Raw genomic sequence first — 15896 nt, forward strand, 5'->3', positions numbered from 1 at the left:
GAATCCTAAGTTGCTCCTAATGGCTGTTCCATCAGACAGAGTGTGAATGTATGATAGAAAAGAGTAGCAGTGTGTGAATGGGTGAATGTGACCGGTATAAAGAGTATAGTCCACTTACTGTTATAATTTATCTCTACGTCCCTTGTCAACAGATATCTGTAACTGCTTTATCTCCTGACATCTTGTCTTATTCCCTTATTTGTATACATTTATCCAGTGATTACTTTGCCTTACATATAAATATTTATTTACCAATGCATTTATACTTTTTCAGGTTCTCATCTAGTGCATGTTCACAACTTATTGCCTATTTTAGTGCAAGCTATTATGGACAAAGAAAGCACTCATGATTTCCTTCAAAGATGATAAATAGCTATGTGCTGTTTTCTGTTTATTATTATCACTCAAAAATGATCTCAAAATGTTAAATGAAAAAAGGTATGAGAGCAGCACTACAGTTTGTTTTGCCCGGCTCACAGTGAAGATACAGAAGAAGCCGACTGGCCACAGTATCTCATCACGATTGCCCACCAAAGCCTTCCAGCTTGGTGTAATTGAAATGGATGGCTGCTGGATAGTCAAAAGGTCACTAATTGTCACCAGTCAAATGTGGTTATAATACAGCTCGCCCGGGTCACAATAAGTCCTTCATGGAGACAGTGTCACCTGCAGGTTAGGAGCCTGCTGCACTTCAGGCCTGCATTTCATGCTCCATTAATTTTGTGCACGGAGTTAAACATCTCGTACCATCCGAACAGTGTGCTGGAAAAGGAAAAGACAGTTGTTTGTTGAGCGCTCACTGGGTGTCCTGGGGGGGTCTGTCGGCGTCAAATACTGCAGGAGCGCGGGGGGACGTGAAAAGAAGGAGATGATCACTTCTGCTCATGCACACCCTCCTCTACCTCCCCTTCATCTGCTTCAGCGTGTGGTGATTTAATCTGTGGGTATTATTCTGTTGCAAAAGTCAAAACATGCAGAAAACATCATTTTTCTTTTTTCTTTATCACACTGTATATCGCACCAGCAACGTTGGAATGGTGCACATGGGTGTGTGCAATAGTGTGTTTGTAGTTTTCTGGGTTGATGGGTGTGTGACATGAAAGGTCTTAGGAAATTGAAAGTGACGACCCAGCATGGAACATGCATGGAAGTCACTTCTCAGAAATGTGACCTTTTTCTGGTTGTTGAGGCAGGGGTGGGCGGGGGGGTTGTGAGCAGGGAGGGGGACAAACTGATTTGAAGAGAATTATACAATCTTCAATGGTGGAACCGCAGCCCATACAAGAACACCCCAGAAGGCATATCGTTTTAAAGGCACCCTCGTGGTGCAGGGGGCTGACCAGCGTTGTGTTGGTGAGGCAAACTGAGAATGACTTCTGGTGTCCACAACATGTGTGGACGAGCCAGCGTGGCTCCACAAATAGTGCCTCACCAAATTTGAGATGTTGTTTGCTGCCAAAATGAATTGTGTATGAAACTTCCCCCACACCGTTTAGATCTAAGTCGAGTTCAGGAAGCCAACTCCACTGCGCTGGCGTCGACCCATTCAGCAGCTAAATAAAAGCACTGATGGATATGAGTTTTTAGAAGCAGCAATATCTTCTGTAATATTTTATGTCTTTTTTTTCTGCATTTGTTATTTGTTAGGAGGATTATGCAAAAATTACTGGACTACAATGTAATTTTTACTACAACATTTTGTGGAAGAATGCAAGGAAGAACTCATTAAAGTCTTATGCTAAGATAAGATAAGATAAGATAAAATAGACTCTATTAATCCTGAAAAACTATTTGTGCCAGCTTGCTCTAAGATTGCAGTAAGGGTACAATATACAATACAAGAAAAATAGAAGAAAACAAAAGAGTGTTAAGTATAAGAAATATGTGAAATTTAAAATATAAAGTGTATATGGAGTAAATGCAGAACCAGTCCCCAATAGAAATAGCCAAATAAGAGAAGTTACATGTGACAGTAAACTTCAGTGGTAATAGAAATTAGTAATGATAATCCTAATAGGCGTAAGTAATAGGGAAGTAATTAAATCAAGTAATATTGAACATAATATGATGCTAAACATAGTAATATTACACATGAAGGAGACTGTTGGGCCTTGGGTGAGGAATGAATTCTACTGAGTGTCATTTATTGTATTCTTCATTCATATATAGGCATATAAATCATCATTTATATGTACAGTTGCAAGGCTCTTGGAGTAAACTGTTATAAAACATAACACCACTAGAGGGTGTGCAATGACTACAAATCATAAACAGAATATAATCCAGCAGTGATAAAGAAATTCATTTGACCAAAATATATTTTTTTCATGGAACATTTTACATTTCATGTTACATTTTTAGTTTGTACATTTTTTTTAGTAAGATGAGTGTAGTAAGAATGAAATAGTCTGCATGCATGCATCTGTGTGTGTGTGTGTGTGTGTGTGTGTGTGTGTGTGTGTGTGTGTGTGTGTGTGTGTGTGTGTGTGTGTGTGTGTGTGTGTGTGCGCGCGTGCATAAGTACACTGCTGGAGATACCGCGGGGGGACTCCTGCATTGTCAGGGGGCCTCATGTGGCTCGTGTCTGTTCTCATCATCACCATCTCCCCCCACCATGCATCAGCCGCTGCCTGCCCCTGCTCACGGCCTGTCCCTGGCTCCACCAGGCTCGCGTGAAGACTCTCCGTTCACACTTTGCTTCACGCTTGTCACCTTTATTAGTGATGAGCTACTTGTTGTTTTTCAGCCAACACCTTTAAACCCCTTGCTCCACCGAGGCAAGTGCACGGCTCCACCCTGCGTGCCTCATCTGGTTTATGTGAGTATGAGACCGGAGCAGTGACATGAGGAGAGGATGTGGTGTTTCACTGGCCGAGGCTGGTGTGAAGAAACATCGCTCTCTGCTGTCACGGGAGCCTTAAAGCACGTCTACACTCTCCGTCTTTTCATTATAGTCTCATTATCTTCCCTGTCTGCAGTGGCTGGTTGTGAAATACACACACCGGCTCACTGGGCCCGGTGTCCTTTTGAACTCTTCATGACTTCACACCCATCGCCATGCCGTGACTCCCATCCCTCTCCTGCATCTAAGAAACCCTCATGGTACATAAACTCATCAGCGTAATGAGCTCATCACACACACAGATGGTGAGCTCTGATTGGTCGATAAAAGAGTTCAGTGAGTTTTAGTGGTTTGATCGTTGGCGTCGGGAGCATCATTTTTCAAACTGGACAGAAAAAACATGTAACTTCAGACAAAAAAGCACAGTGACAGGATTTGATGCACCCAGTTCGGGACAGAGAGCATTTAAGGTCGCTCGAACGCAAGAGCAAAACTTGATATTACTGTATTTTAATGGTAGTGTACGACCATAAGTGTTTTGACTTAAAAAGCACTTTAGTTTGTCCTTAAGAAGAGGTATGAGAAGAAAAATAAAAATTCAGGGTTTAGCCTCTATATAACAAAACCTGAACAAAACCATTTTTTAGACAATATTTAGAAACATCACTCTTGACTAGAGGCTCTCTGGTATTTTAGATGTTTAGCAAGTAAAGCTCTTTTACTTGATTTACAAAACATCCAAACAGAAATAGTAGCTGCAAATCTTTTGTGGGAAACAAAAATGTTCATACTGCAACTGTGTTCGCAGTTCAAAAACACTGTTTACTACATAAATGAACAAATATGAATCCATGCTTATTCAGTGCTGCTTTTTCAGTTGTTGAGAACAGAATAATGGACTCAGGGCTGATTATCAAATTCATACTGAGAACAAATCCCATGTTGCAGTTTGATCAGGTTTATCATCTTTAGATTGGGTTCTTATTGAAAATAACATGATAAATCATCAATCGTCCGGTCAACCTAGCCCCCCCCCGCTCCCCTCCACAGGTGAATCAGGGGTCAGACGTCAGTACAGCGCCCCTGTGGCTGCCGGGCATTTAGTCTGGTTCAGGAACTTTAAAGCAGCGTGAATATTTTTGCTGTTACAGGTTTTGAAACCAGTCGGCGGGAGGGAAACTGTCCTTTCGTCGTCATGTGGTGTGTCGCTTTCCTGCTGAAATGAATCACGTTCACAGTCCTTCAGAAAAAAATGCAGATTAACAATAAAGTAGTCCTTTATGCTCCGAGCTCTGACCTTTGACCTATGACACTTTCTTGTGGCTTTTGTTTCACTTTTTGTTTTGTCCCTGAGCCTTTTGTTAATGTTTCACTGTCTGTGCAGGACTCGGGTTTCTCTTTCTGCTGTTTTGAACATATGTTTCAGGTAATGTGTATATTTAAAAAGAGAATATAGTAAATGTTAAACTCTGTCCTCAGATTTAAGTGCAATAAATTGTTACCCTGTCGTTTCATGACCACAGCGTGCAAAGATCAAAACTAATGGACACGAGGTCAAACAAAAGAGGTCCCTTAAACCGCTGTGTTTGGTCCCTGGTCCTCTTCGTCGATGTCGCCCCGATATGTACATACTGCACTTAAACAAAGCCTGTATTCATCTGTGGCCACTGACTCAGGCTGCGTTTGAAGACGTGGCCTTGTTCGGCGCTCCGTGCCGTGGCAGGTTTTTCAGGTCATCTGAGGCGACGTGCATATTTTGAATGTCATCTCGGCTGTTGCATTATTGTTTTATTCACAGGGCATGGACTAATTATTTCAGCAGCTCTCTTCATTGGGGAGCAGACTGACAGTTGCCGTCATTGGAGTGATCAGTCTGTTTCTTGGACTCGGCCGCGGCTATTTGATGTATATTAACAATAATTGGTGCCACCGCCACAATGATGTTTAGTAAACCTTTGTGCTATTTTCCAGGAGGGTGCCCACGAGGAATTTATGTGTAGCTGCTCGGGTCCACACAGACGCCCTCAAGAGTCAGGACAGATGGGAGCACTGCTGTCCTCCGCGGATCAGAGACACCACGAGCTAATCGCCATTATCACCTTAAAGGACATACAGTCTTTCTCAATGTCTTCTTGTCTCTTCTGATCTCATATCCACCTCATACACTCCGGTTTCATTACTGTAACAGAGCATTTATTGAATTATATAGAGTGAGTCAAAAACAATGAGGCATCTGGGATTACAAAAGATTGTGAGAAGCTATGGGCTGTCATCTGAGTTAGAAATGACCCATCAGGTACTTATGACATGTAAGACTCATAATTATCCACAAATTTACTGGATGGGTATGAAGTGATCATGAGTTAAAACACAATATGTGTTGTGTATAAGAAATTGTATAATTTCTTTTGTAAACAAATGTCAGTAAATGTAAAATACTTTAGAAAGTCTAAAACCGTTTTAAATACATTATTCACAGCATTTTGAGAAGACATTTCCCTGGACAAATATTATTTGTTATCTATTAAAAATATTTTTTTAAATGAAGATTCCTGTTGTTCCTCAGTCATTCAAACTCTCCCTCCTGCTTGTCAACCATAGCAGTTCTGGTCAGGCTTTGTCGCTCTAAGTGGATGACAAGTCAGGACTCACAATGTGCTTGTTTGTTGTTGTGTTTGTTTCTGCGATTCGAGAACAAGTTAGTTCGTTAAGTTCCTCTTAATCTGCCAACCGCGGCTGACACAGTGAGGTGGCGGTGTCTGGAGTTCCAGCATCTTGCAGTGACTCCAGCAGGTTCTGAGTCTGCCAGATTCTACAAGTGAATGAGAGGCAGATGTGTGGTGACAGCGCAACGCTCATTAGGCCGAATCAGTGTCACACTGTGACAACTGGCCAAGTTGAGGCTTCTCTCGTCACTCAGTGCTCAACTCCATTCAGCCAAGACCGGCTCGGACTCTCCGAGACCTCATTTAAAACTATTAACTGTTCTGGCTTTCTTTCTTTTGCCAAAAACAGGACCTTTTAAGCGAGGTTAGGTGTCCGCTACACTGATAAACTCCTTTTTCTTGTTCCCCTTGAATGAATCCAGCCACAACATTCCTCCAAGGCTTCAGCCAACTCTTTCACATATCTCTGATCCCGGTGGTATCCCTGACTGACCACTGGTCAACCCCTGCTCCTCAATCTCAGCTGTGTGGTCAGCTCCGGCCCCTCGGGGCCTGCGTCCCTTGGCTGAAGTTGTTATATCTATTTCAGTCCACTAGAGACCAGACAGCCGCCACAGTGGCTCCAGAGAATTCCCCGTCCAGTGATTAGGGATGGTAGCACTCCGCTCATATGCTTTAGCATCTCCTGTGTCCAAACTGCTTAGCATCTGACGGGTCGCTCTAAGCCATTAAGGCCAGTTTGCAATTATAGATGTGTGGCTGCTGGACACAGAAACAGATGTGCTTTGATCTATTTACGGTACGGTGGATGGGGGGGGGCTCATAACAGCTTACTTCCATGCGTGGGTCAAATCACGCACCTCTGACATCTCTTGTCTCTCAGTTCACTTGACATGCACTTGTGTTTTTCAATCAGGAGAAATAGTTTGGTGATGAATGGGCATGAAGGAAGAACAGCGATAGCAGCTGCTATGTGTACGTGTCAGCACGCATACATGATCAAGCACGTGTGAACTCGCTGCGTGTGCGTTTATGCCTTTAATATGCATGTGCCAACCAAGACCAAGCATGTGTGGAGGTGAGAGCTTGTTGAATGGAAATTTCGGGCAATCCTGTTGCACTAAATAAAAGTCGAACCGATTCAGGCCCCATCTGTTTAATCACCCAAATTCACCAAGGGGCAAAATAGTTAGTGTTGCAGTACGTTCTTAACGCCTTGTCTCCTTATTTCCCCCGTCAGCCAGAAGTGCTTTGGGTGGTGAAAAATGGAAAACAAATGTTCTGTTGACAGCTTTCTTATGCCCAGGGTGTGTGAGTATTTATATCATAAAGGTGCCAACACATCCTGGATTTACAGGCTGACCATCGCTGGGGGGAGAGAAAAGAGGGGGACGAAGGGCGAGATCGGTTATGAATACGCCTCGATACGCCTGTGAGAAATTAGCTCACCACCAAGTCTGCTGTGGTGTGAAATTCACATATTCGCTGCAAGAGAATTAAAGTAGGACATCTGCAAGTGGAACCTGCTGATCGCCAGTTGGGTGCCGACGTAACAACCGCACACTTTGTACCTGGACTGCATTAAGGCTGAGGCCTTGGCTGCTGCTCTGAATAAGACTCAGCAATAACAGGACTCCACTCAAAGTTTTAAGCAGAACACGCCTCAGTAATATTCAGTTCCTCAGTCATTTTTCTTCCTCGTCACTTGTCGTATTGTCGCCACTTTGCTTGTATTAAAAATTCACGGGTCACTTGTACAGCATTTAGCGCTCGCCTCCAGTGCTGCGTGCTCGTGCTACCTAGTCAAATGTGACCACTCCTCACAGCGGCGGCCGCGGGTGAACTGTGATTTCCTAATGTTTATGGTGTCAGTGGCAGGCCTGATGGGAAAATGGTAATAACTCCACAACCAATATGAATAATGAATGAACCCACATAATTTCATAAATCAGACGGGATGGGCAACATATGGAAATAAGATTCTCGCCACCGAGCTTCAGTGTTAGAGCGAGAACGCTAGATTTTAAAACAGCTGTTACTGCTGTGATACTGTATCCTATACGATAGCCTGCAGCGTGCTATGAGAACACTGTCTGCTGTACCATCACAGAGGTGCATTCGACAGGGTGCACAGAGGGAGCTCGCCATTGACATGGAGCTGTAAGCAGGTCTGTCCTGAGGTGAACCATGTGTACACAGCTTTAGGTCCTCTCTGATGTAGGTGTTCCTCCGTCCGCCAGCGTGGTGCTACGAGGCCACCATCCCACTGTGCTTGTTCCGACGTCAGCGTGCCGAGAGGAGCACTACGGGAACGTTCATTCATAAACTCGCATGCAGCAAACCACTCACATCGGATTCATAGATTTCATTTTTTCCATCCTAAACTATGGGCTTATGTTTCATTCATCTCCATTTAAATGTCACCAAAATGTTTATTTATCGTAAAAAAAGTTTCCCCGACAATCACTGAACAACAAAAGCTCAGTCCCTCAACAAAATAACAGACGTTAATATTCTGAGGTCTGGCCGGACCTGCTCATTAATTCAGTTAAATGAAGTGAGAGAGGGGGAATCAGAGTGAACCCAACAGGAAAAAAGCCCTTAAAACCATTTCCTGTGATTTGGGTAACATGCAGAAATCTCAGATGCTCAGACTTCCTTTCTTTTGCTCCCTGCTTTCCTCACGTTGTAAATTCATATTCATCTTATTTTTCTCACTTTCTAGCACAGCTCCTTTCCGTTACTCTCATGATTGCTGGGTCAGTAACCGGGTGGTGGACTGGGTCAGGGGGCACAGTCAGGTTTTGTCCACCAGCTTCGGGCTGCAAAGGTTAATGCCTCCTGACACTCTCAGCTCCATCAGTCCCGGCCGCATCATTCTAGTAATGCAGAAGTCATCGGGGCCCAGGATTGCGTGAGGGCTCTCATCTGGAAACCCAAACAACCTTCCCCTCATTGAATTCCTCTTGAAGAATGCAAAAAATTAATTATTGGATTAAGCTTCTTTGTCTTATTGGATTACACTTTATCGTCCGGGACTGATGTGTTTTCGAAGAAAATGTTTCCATAACAGATCAGATATTGCATAAGAGATAAAGAATATTCTCATAAATGTGCTCATGTTAAAGTCTGTAAACATACACCAGTGAGTCAGTTAAAGCGATGTTGTAATTTCCAGGGCCAAAGTTTAATCTGGATTGTGTGGCCTCTTTAGCTGGTGTGCTGGTCGTTTCCAACCATACTCCACTTCCTTTACAGGCACTCAACTGAATTGTTGCTTAACCTGCGCAGTGACCCTGCCACATGCTATCTACATCCCTCTACCCCAGATCCACCACCGCACTGCTGCCCTTGTAGGCGAGGGTTTTGCTCCGCGTCAACCGGAGACACAGACTTGCGAGGAGAAATCCATAAACCTTGTGTTGGGGCGGAGAAAAAAAGTCAGCTCCAGTGCTTACTCATCTGTTAAAAACGGAGTGATCTGCAAAGTTTGTATGAGAGGGTTTTTGACGGTGCCCTGCTGCTTTGTCAGTGCAGCACATGCTGCAGGCACTGGCATCCCCTATTGCCTTCCAGGTCATTGGCCAGGCCCAGCAGGCGGTGGGCTTCTAGCCCCATGACACGTCCCTGATTCACAGCTGGATCCGAAACAAGGTATCATAGCAAATGAGTCGGTAAAACATCACTGGTTTGAAGAGCGTGAAAAATTGTCATGATATCATTTGTAATTCCTGATCTGGACTGCCGTTGTGGTAGGAGAAAGTGCAGTAGAGAGTGAGAGAGAGAGAGATCTGGTAATGAAGGGGTTTTATTCCTCTTCGCCATCTCCACCAGTCACCGAGCCCCCCTCCTCCCCACCGCCCCACAGCCTCACCCCCAAAACTGATGCCCGAGGGGGGAAATCCAAGCTAATGTAAGGAGGCAATAATTAAACATCTCGTGATCCTCAGCCAAGTGGCTCATAGGTGTTGCACCCTTAACATGAGGGCTTCGTGACACATTGTCCCATTCCTGAATGTGGATTTTGCTCTTCATTGCACACGACTCGTGAGTGGTGGGGATGTGTCAGATTGGGCCTGTCCTGGTGCGTTGGGGTGATAGTGGTGATGTTTGTGGAGGTAATACAGGGGAAGTAAGGAGTTAGTCAGATGTGGTCAGCGTTCAGCAGTATCATATTAGAGGTAGTGCAGCCCCCCAAAAATTGAATAAAACACAGAATTCTTTCTTTTTACAAAACAAAATCGTAAAATATGAATATAAAATAAACTTTATTAATTATAATTTCTTTATTACGAGTCAATCTTTTTTTAGGAAATTAAAAAATATTTGTTACATCTGGCCAGAATCTTTAACTATGTTCAATAGTTCGGGAAATAAAACTGTAATATTTCAGAATATCAATTATTCTTTCGCTAAATTAAAAACAGATTGTTTTTATTAACAGAAGTACAATAAAGTCATTATATTTTCGACTGAGGGAATTATTAATATCTCATAAATTGTGTGATATTTACGAGATATTAATAACATAAAAAAATGTTTATACACATAATGTATTATGCAACAAAATTAAATAGATAAACCCTTATGATCTTTAACCTTTCTATGCTGAGAGTACAGTTGGCTGTGTGCAAGTTTGATGGATGCAAAGAATGGACAAACATCAGCTCCCTCTAAAACCACAATGGAGACCTTGGATCTAAATGTCATGGTTTCATAACGGATACACTGACATTTGTGTGATGGGATTTAGCCATGGGTTAATATAGCCATTGCTGGCACACTGCATTGATGTCCATCTCACTCGGGCTGTGAAGTCTATCTCACCAGTTTTTCTTTTTTTTTGGGGTGCCCTCACAGAAGTTTCTTTCAAAGGGATGAATTGGATTCTATGCTGGTTAAAGCCAATTATTTTATCAGAAAAAAAATGTTTGATATGTAGGTTTGTTTTATATGATGTTAATGTGCCTCAGGAGCTGTTCAGATCATTCTTCTTTTTTTGGTGAGTGTCAGGCTGCGGGTGGGGGCTGTTCAGGAAGGCAGGCGATCAGCATTAAAATCAGAGCCATGTAAATCTAATCAATTATACAGTTTTTCAGATAAAATGTTGGTAAATCAAAACACATTTTCCAAAAGTCACAGTATAATGAGAAATTTAAATTGGAAACAGAAACCATTTGTTTATTATAAATGCCAGGGTGAGGTGGTGACTTGCCATCCATAAATTTCGTTATCCTTTCATATTCCTTTTATCTACGACTACAGCTTTGGCACTCGTTCAAGATTTTAATGAACCCAGACTTCTGAGGCATCAAGGCCTAGTGATGCATTGTCCATTTGGATCAGGCAGTACAGAGGGGGGGACAAAGGCAAAAAGCGTTTGCCTTTGACATAATATTTTATATTCTATTGCCTTACAGGGGGGTCATTAGGTGACTGCAACATTTAACAACATAACAGATTGACAAGAATAAACACATATTCAGCATATATCTGGAATTAACTACCAGACTGATGATCTTGTGCGTTTGTGTGTATCTGTGTGTGTGTGCATGTGGTAAGGGGCGACTTGAATCAAAAAATAATTTTCTGTGCTTTATGAGGACACAGAGAACCCCCCTGCTCTGGCGCGACCTGGTGTCGGCTGCTTTCTCGGGCTCAGAGGTTCCTAGGGGAGACCAGAATGGAAGTTGAGCATCTTGCTGTGATCCAAAGAAAGTGTGCCAAATGCTATCAAAACTGGATTAGTAGACAACAATCGTGTTCGATGAACGGAAGGGGGAGGGAACAAAGTAGTTTCCAAGTAACCCGTGGATGGAATTTCTCGACTTCATTGCATTTTTATCCCATGTAGAAATGGATGTGCACATAAGCCCCCTTTGTTCAGGAGTAAAGTCTATATTTAAAAATGCCAAGTTGTCTAACCTGAGCATGGATGAAGTGTAGAAGCATCAACCTCACTGAGATGTATTTATTATCTTCAAACCAGTGCCCTGTTTATGTGTGTAGGTCATTTCATATGTTATGCACTAGAAGGATCAGTCATGTCTCTCTTACTTATGATGATATATGTTTTTCTTGTGTTTAGCCTTTGAAAGAGAGGGAAACACATCTTTTAAGAATATCAGTTGTCCAATAAAAAAGACCTGGACGGTAAATAATACCAAATAGGTACGTCAGTGGTACCAGCATTTGTGGCCTGTGGCCCTTAAAAGTGATGTTATAGGTTGCATATGTGAAGGAGATGTGAGCGGTTTCCTTCTCAGATAGGTTCAATTTAATATTGTTTAAAAAATATTTATCCGTTATCCAAAATTAAGAACAACAAAATTTAAAGTAGAAGTCGTTATGTGATTTATGTTGTGATCCCCAGTTTGGGATACTTTACATAATATGCCATGAACATGCACTTACTGGTCTAAGAAGAAGTGGGAAAAATTAATGAATTATGAAGTACTTATTCATTAAAAACATCCTCTGTTTCATTTGCTTTATTGTGGTTCAAATGTCAATGTCAAGACAGGAAATGTCCCACTGCTGCAGTAACAACAAATGATCATCATGGACTTTTCCTCTTCTTTACCTCAAGGCCATCCAGCAAATACCTTTGATTCCACAACACCTCATAAAGTACGGTCAGGTCCAGCCGCACATGCACATTTAAATACACCCGCACCCCGATGGCTGTCCTCTGAATGCTGACATTTGGAGCAAATCCCCTGCTGACTTAATCACGGCAAATATTGCGTGTCATTTGTGCACCACACTTGGACCTGGCTGATGGTAGTGGTAGTAATTCACCACTGCTGTGAGAGGGAGCCCCTGGGGTGACGTGCCTGGTGCTCAAATCTCTCTTCTCTCTTTCCTTTTGATTCCCCCCGTTGCTCGTCCGTCGCGAGCCTCAGCCTGTCTCCGTCCCTTCTGTCTCGTGGAGCAGAAGGACACCAGAGTCGTTGTAGAGGGACACCATCTGTGACACAACAAATACAAATCTAAGCCTGTCAAGGATGTAAACAACAGCACAGAATGTCTATGATTAACCCTTGTACTGTATTTTATATCATTTGAATTACTTATTTAGAATTATGTTTCACAATAAATTCCACTGTATTATAAATTAAAGTGGGTAGACTCTCTCTTCTCCATCCTCTCCTCTCCTCATCACCCTCTTCTTCTGTTTACTTTCCCATGTGCTCGTCCGGCCCCGCAGAGCCCGCCCCCTTTCCGCGCGGCGGCCAATCGCACGACTCGCCCTGCAACGGGGTTACTACTAACACAACCAATCCGCCGCTCGCTCCTCTGGCGCGTCACCGAGCAAACATGGCGGCGCACTTGAGCAGAGCCGTGAAGCGACTTCTCCCGAGGTAAGTTTGTGTTTCTGTCGCTTCTCCTTCTCCCAACGTGCTGCGTCTGTGGCAGTAGAGCTCCCGACGTGGAACCTCACGGTGTTTCACGTCCGTCCGTGGATTAAATGTCGCTACTACAGATGCTGTCTGTTGTGTGTGTGTTGTGTGTGTTGTGTGTGTTGTGTTTGCCTGAAGGTGACAGACAGACTGTGGTTGTGTGTTTAATGACTTTATGAACAGTACATGTGTTTCTACACGTTGACTCGCTGCTGTGGCTCTGAACCAGATCCAGCCCCTGGTGATGCTGTTCATACTCTAATATCTCCCCAACGTTTCATCTGGATACACTGGCACCTGTTTGAAACCACATAGAACCTGTCATGTTAGTTCATTTGGAGAGGACGAGACACAGTCATGGTTGTGTTTACTGTGTTTAAGACCTGTGGACATGGTTTACTGGGATCAAATACCTCCCAGGCTTCAGGCCTATTCGTTTGTAGCACTGTGAGTCAAACTAAAGGCAGCATCACCTCTCAACCACACTGCTACTTGTGAATGTTCCCATTCTATTGTTTTTATAATTATTTATTTAGCAGAAGGTTTATTGCCAAACACGAATTAAAGGCAGGAACAGAGTCAAGTTCCTTTTTATATAGAGAGCACATTTAAAACAGCAAACACTGAGCAGCCATAGAGATCGTTAGATTATTGGATTTTTTTGTTTGATAAATACAAGATGACAGTAGAAATGATAGACACAAGCATATGAACAAGAATAGGTTCACTTGAACTAAGTAGAAGGCCTGTTGGCTGATTGCATATATGATCATGCTGCCCTCTTTACGTTAAAAAGATCAAACTGCAGCAGAATAGAAGATATTTATGTAGCACCTTTCAACCCTGAAGAAATCAGACAGAAACCCCTTATTGGGGGTTGTGGATGATGGCAGTGTATATATTTGATATATTTATATATATCAAACAGCACTGAGTTCATACATCAGTTAATAGATGTACAAGCATAATATTGTTAAGAATAAAATACAAAATAACACAGAATGTGTTTACATGGAAGGTCATTTTTCTAATAATGAATAAAATAATTCATATTTGTTATATATTTTTTTGTATTGTCAAACTCAGTATAACCCAGTAAAATGTGGGTAACATACTAAAGTATGAAACCGGTTCAAGCCTTATTGCAGTTTGTGGTTTTGGGTGTTTCATGTTCTGTTACTATTTTCTTTCCATCCGCTCAGTACTTCTGTGTAGAGCATCTCCTGTTGTAGTTCTGGTTGCCCGGCAACGCCAATGTGATGCAGAGAGTGCATGAAGACGCTGCACCAGGCTGTGCTTTATTTTTACTTTCTGACAGCATGATCTCGATATTACTGACGAAACTCATGACGCCGTATGGCGGTCGGTTTACTCATTACAAGCATTTTCATAGGTTTTTAGTGTCCAATAGAAACTTTGTGGTCTTCTTCAGGACAAGTCAATTTTGTATTTGCTTGTTTTGTCAGTATTCGTAGTGGACATGGTTAAAATAATCTTAATTTGTTATTCACCTCTAGATTCATTTTGCGGTTTGTTGTTAGTGCTTGAAACTGTTTTATTTTGGATACACCTCTGGAGTAGAAATTGACTTAACTATGCAAAGTAGTTATTGTAAATAATTGCCCATTATATCCTTGTAATTTGAATGTGTATCAACTTAAAATTTAAGTTTTTATATATTTTTTATTTTACTTTACAATCATTGTCTTTTTATTTTTATTTTTTTAATACAATCATATTTTAGAAAGTAGTGACATTCTCTCATGTTAGCCACTCTCTCCTTGTCACTCTGCACATGCCATCTAAACTGGGAATACAGTATTTTAGACACAATCTTTCCTATCAACAGTGTCTGTTTATGGACTCCAGCCCCCATGCATCAATATATATGAATATAATTTGTGTAAACAGTTTATATAATGATACAGAACAGAGGATATTGGTGCTGCTTATTTGTGGGATTTAGGCCAAAGCCAAGATTCAACTAACGGAACAAGTAAAACAAACATATCAACATTACATAAGAGACTCGAAGCAAAGGTCAGATTGACTCACAAAGGACCAACAGTCAGGATGTAGCTTTTGCTGTTACGATTTAAATCATTAAAAAAATTTTAAAAAGTCCTCTAACAGGATGTGATTACAATACAGAATTGCTGGATTTACCCTTTTAAGAACAGTAAAACATGTTAATACTTGCATGCGTATTAGCCTTGTGTGCATTTCTGCAGGTTTAGGTCATGAAATTCAATGACAGATGGTTCGCAGTCAAGTTGCCTCATGCTCTTCTACCTTTTCAGTTAATTGTCACGCAAGTCTCACAGGAAGTATAATTAGAAACTTCAAACAGTCTGAATGCTATAACTTAATATTCAAGTAATGTGTCTGTACTGGTCAACAACATTGTGACATGTGGCACTAATTCAAGGCACATGAATTTCCAGAGGCACAAAGCTGACGATCCTGCCAAATTAGAGTGTGAAGTGACTGTCACGCCAGTGTGGGTGTGTTTGAGTGTGTCTGTTTGTGCTTGTGGTGATATCCTGAATAGTTTAGGAACAAACCATTCTCTCATCCTCAGTAATCCCTCTTTCAACTTAACATCTCACTTTTTTCTTGTTGTACTTTTCAGTAAACTCATAAAGTGAAATCCACAATATTTGGAAAAATTAGATGTGTTCACTTGTTTACAGCATAATCATATAAAAATCTACCGTTTTAATGAGATTCATATTTATTTTTGGCCGGTGTTTCGGGGAGGCAGTGCCTTCATGGTTAAATGCAGCGCTCTCAGATGGCTGGAGCTCTGAGAGGAATGTGTGTGCTAGTTTTATGGACAGCCTAGAGCCCTCGCCCTGGCATTGGCGGCAGACTGCTCTTTGTCACAAACACCCTCGTGTCAAAGATGCAACAGCATCCTGGAGGAAGCATTGACTGCCGCTATGAAGTCGACAAGTGATGAAAGTAGCCTAGAGGTTGTCAATT

At 42.0% G+C, this 15896-nt stretch overlaps 1 protein-coding gene across 1 annotated transcript in view; it reads left to right on the forward strand.

Annotated features, from left to right (window-relative positions):
- The first annotated feature begins 12816 nt into the window (after window positions 1–12816).
- The window catches only part of clybl (citrate lyase beta like), a 58525-nt gene continuing 55445 nt past the window's right edge, over window positions 12817–15896 (forward strand). The window contains exon 1 of the mRNA XM_035175041.2: window positions 12817–12872. Coding sequence (XP_035030932.1) covers window positions 12829–12872 — 44 coding nt within the window. The 5' untranslated portion in view covers window positions 12817–12828. The remainder of the gene's footprint in view (window positions 12873–15896) is intronic.

Source organism: Hippoglossus stenolepis, chromosome 13 (assembly GCF_022539355.2).
Source record: "Hippoglossus stenolepis isolate QCI-W04-F060 chromosome 13, HSTE1.2, whole genome shotgun sequence".
Classification (NCBI taxonomy): Eukaryota; Metazoa; Chordata; class Actinopteri; order Pleuronectiformes; family Pleuronectidae; genus Hippoglossus; species Hippoglossus stenolepis.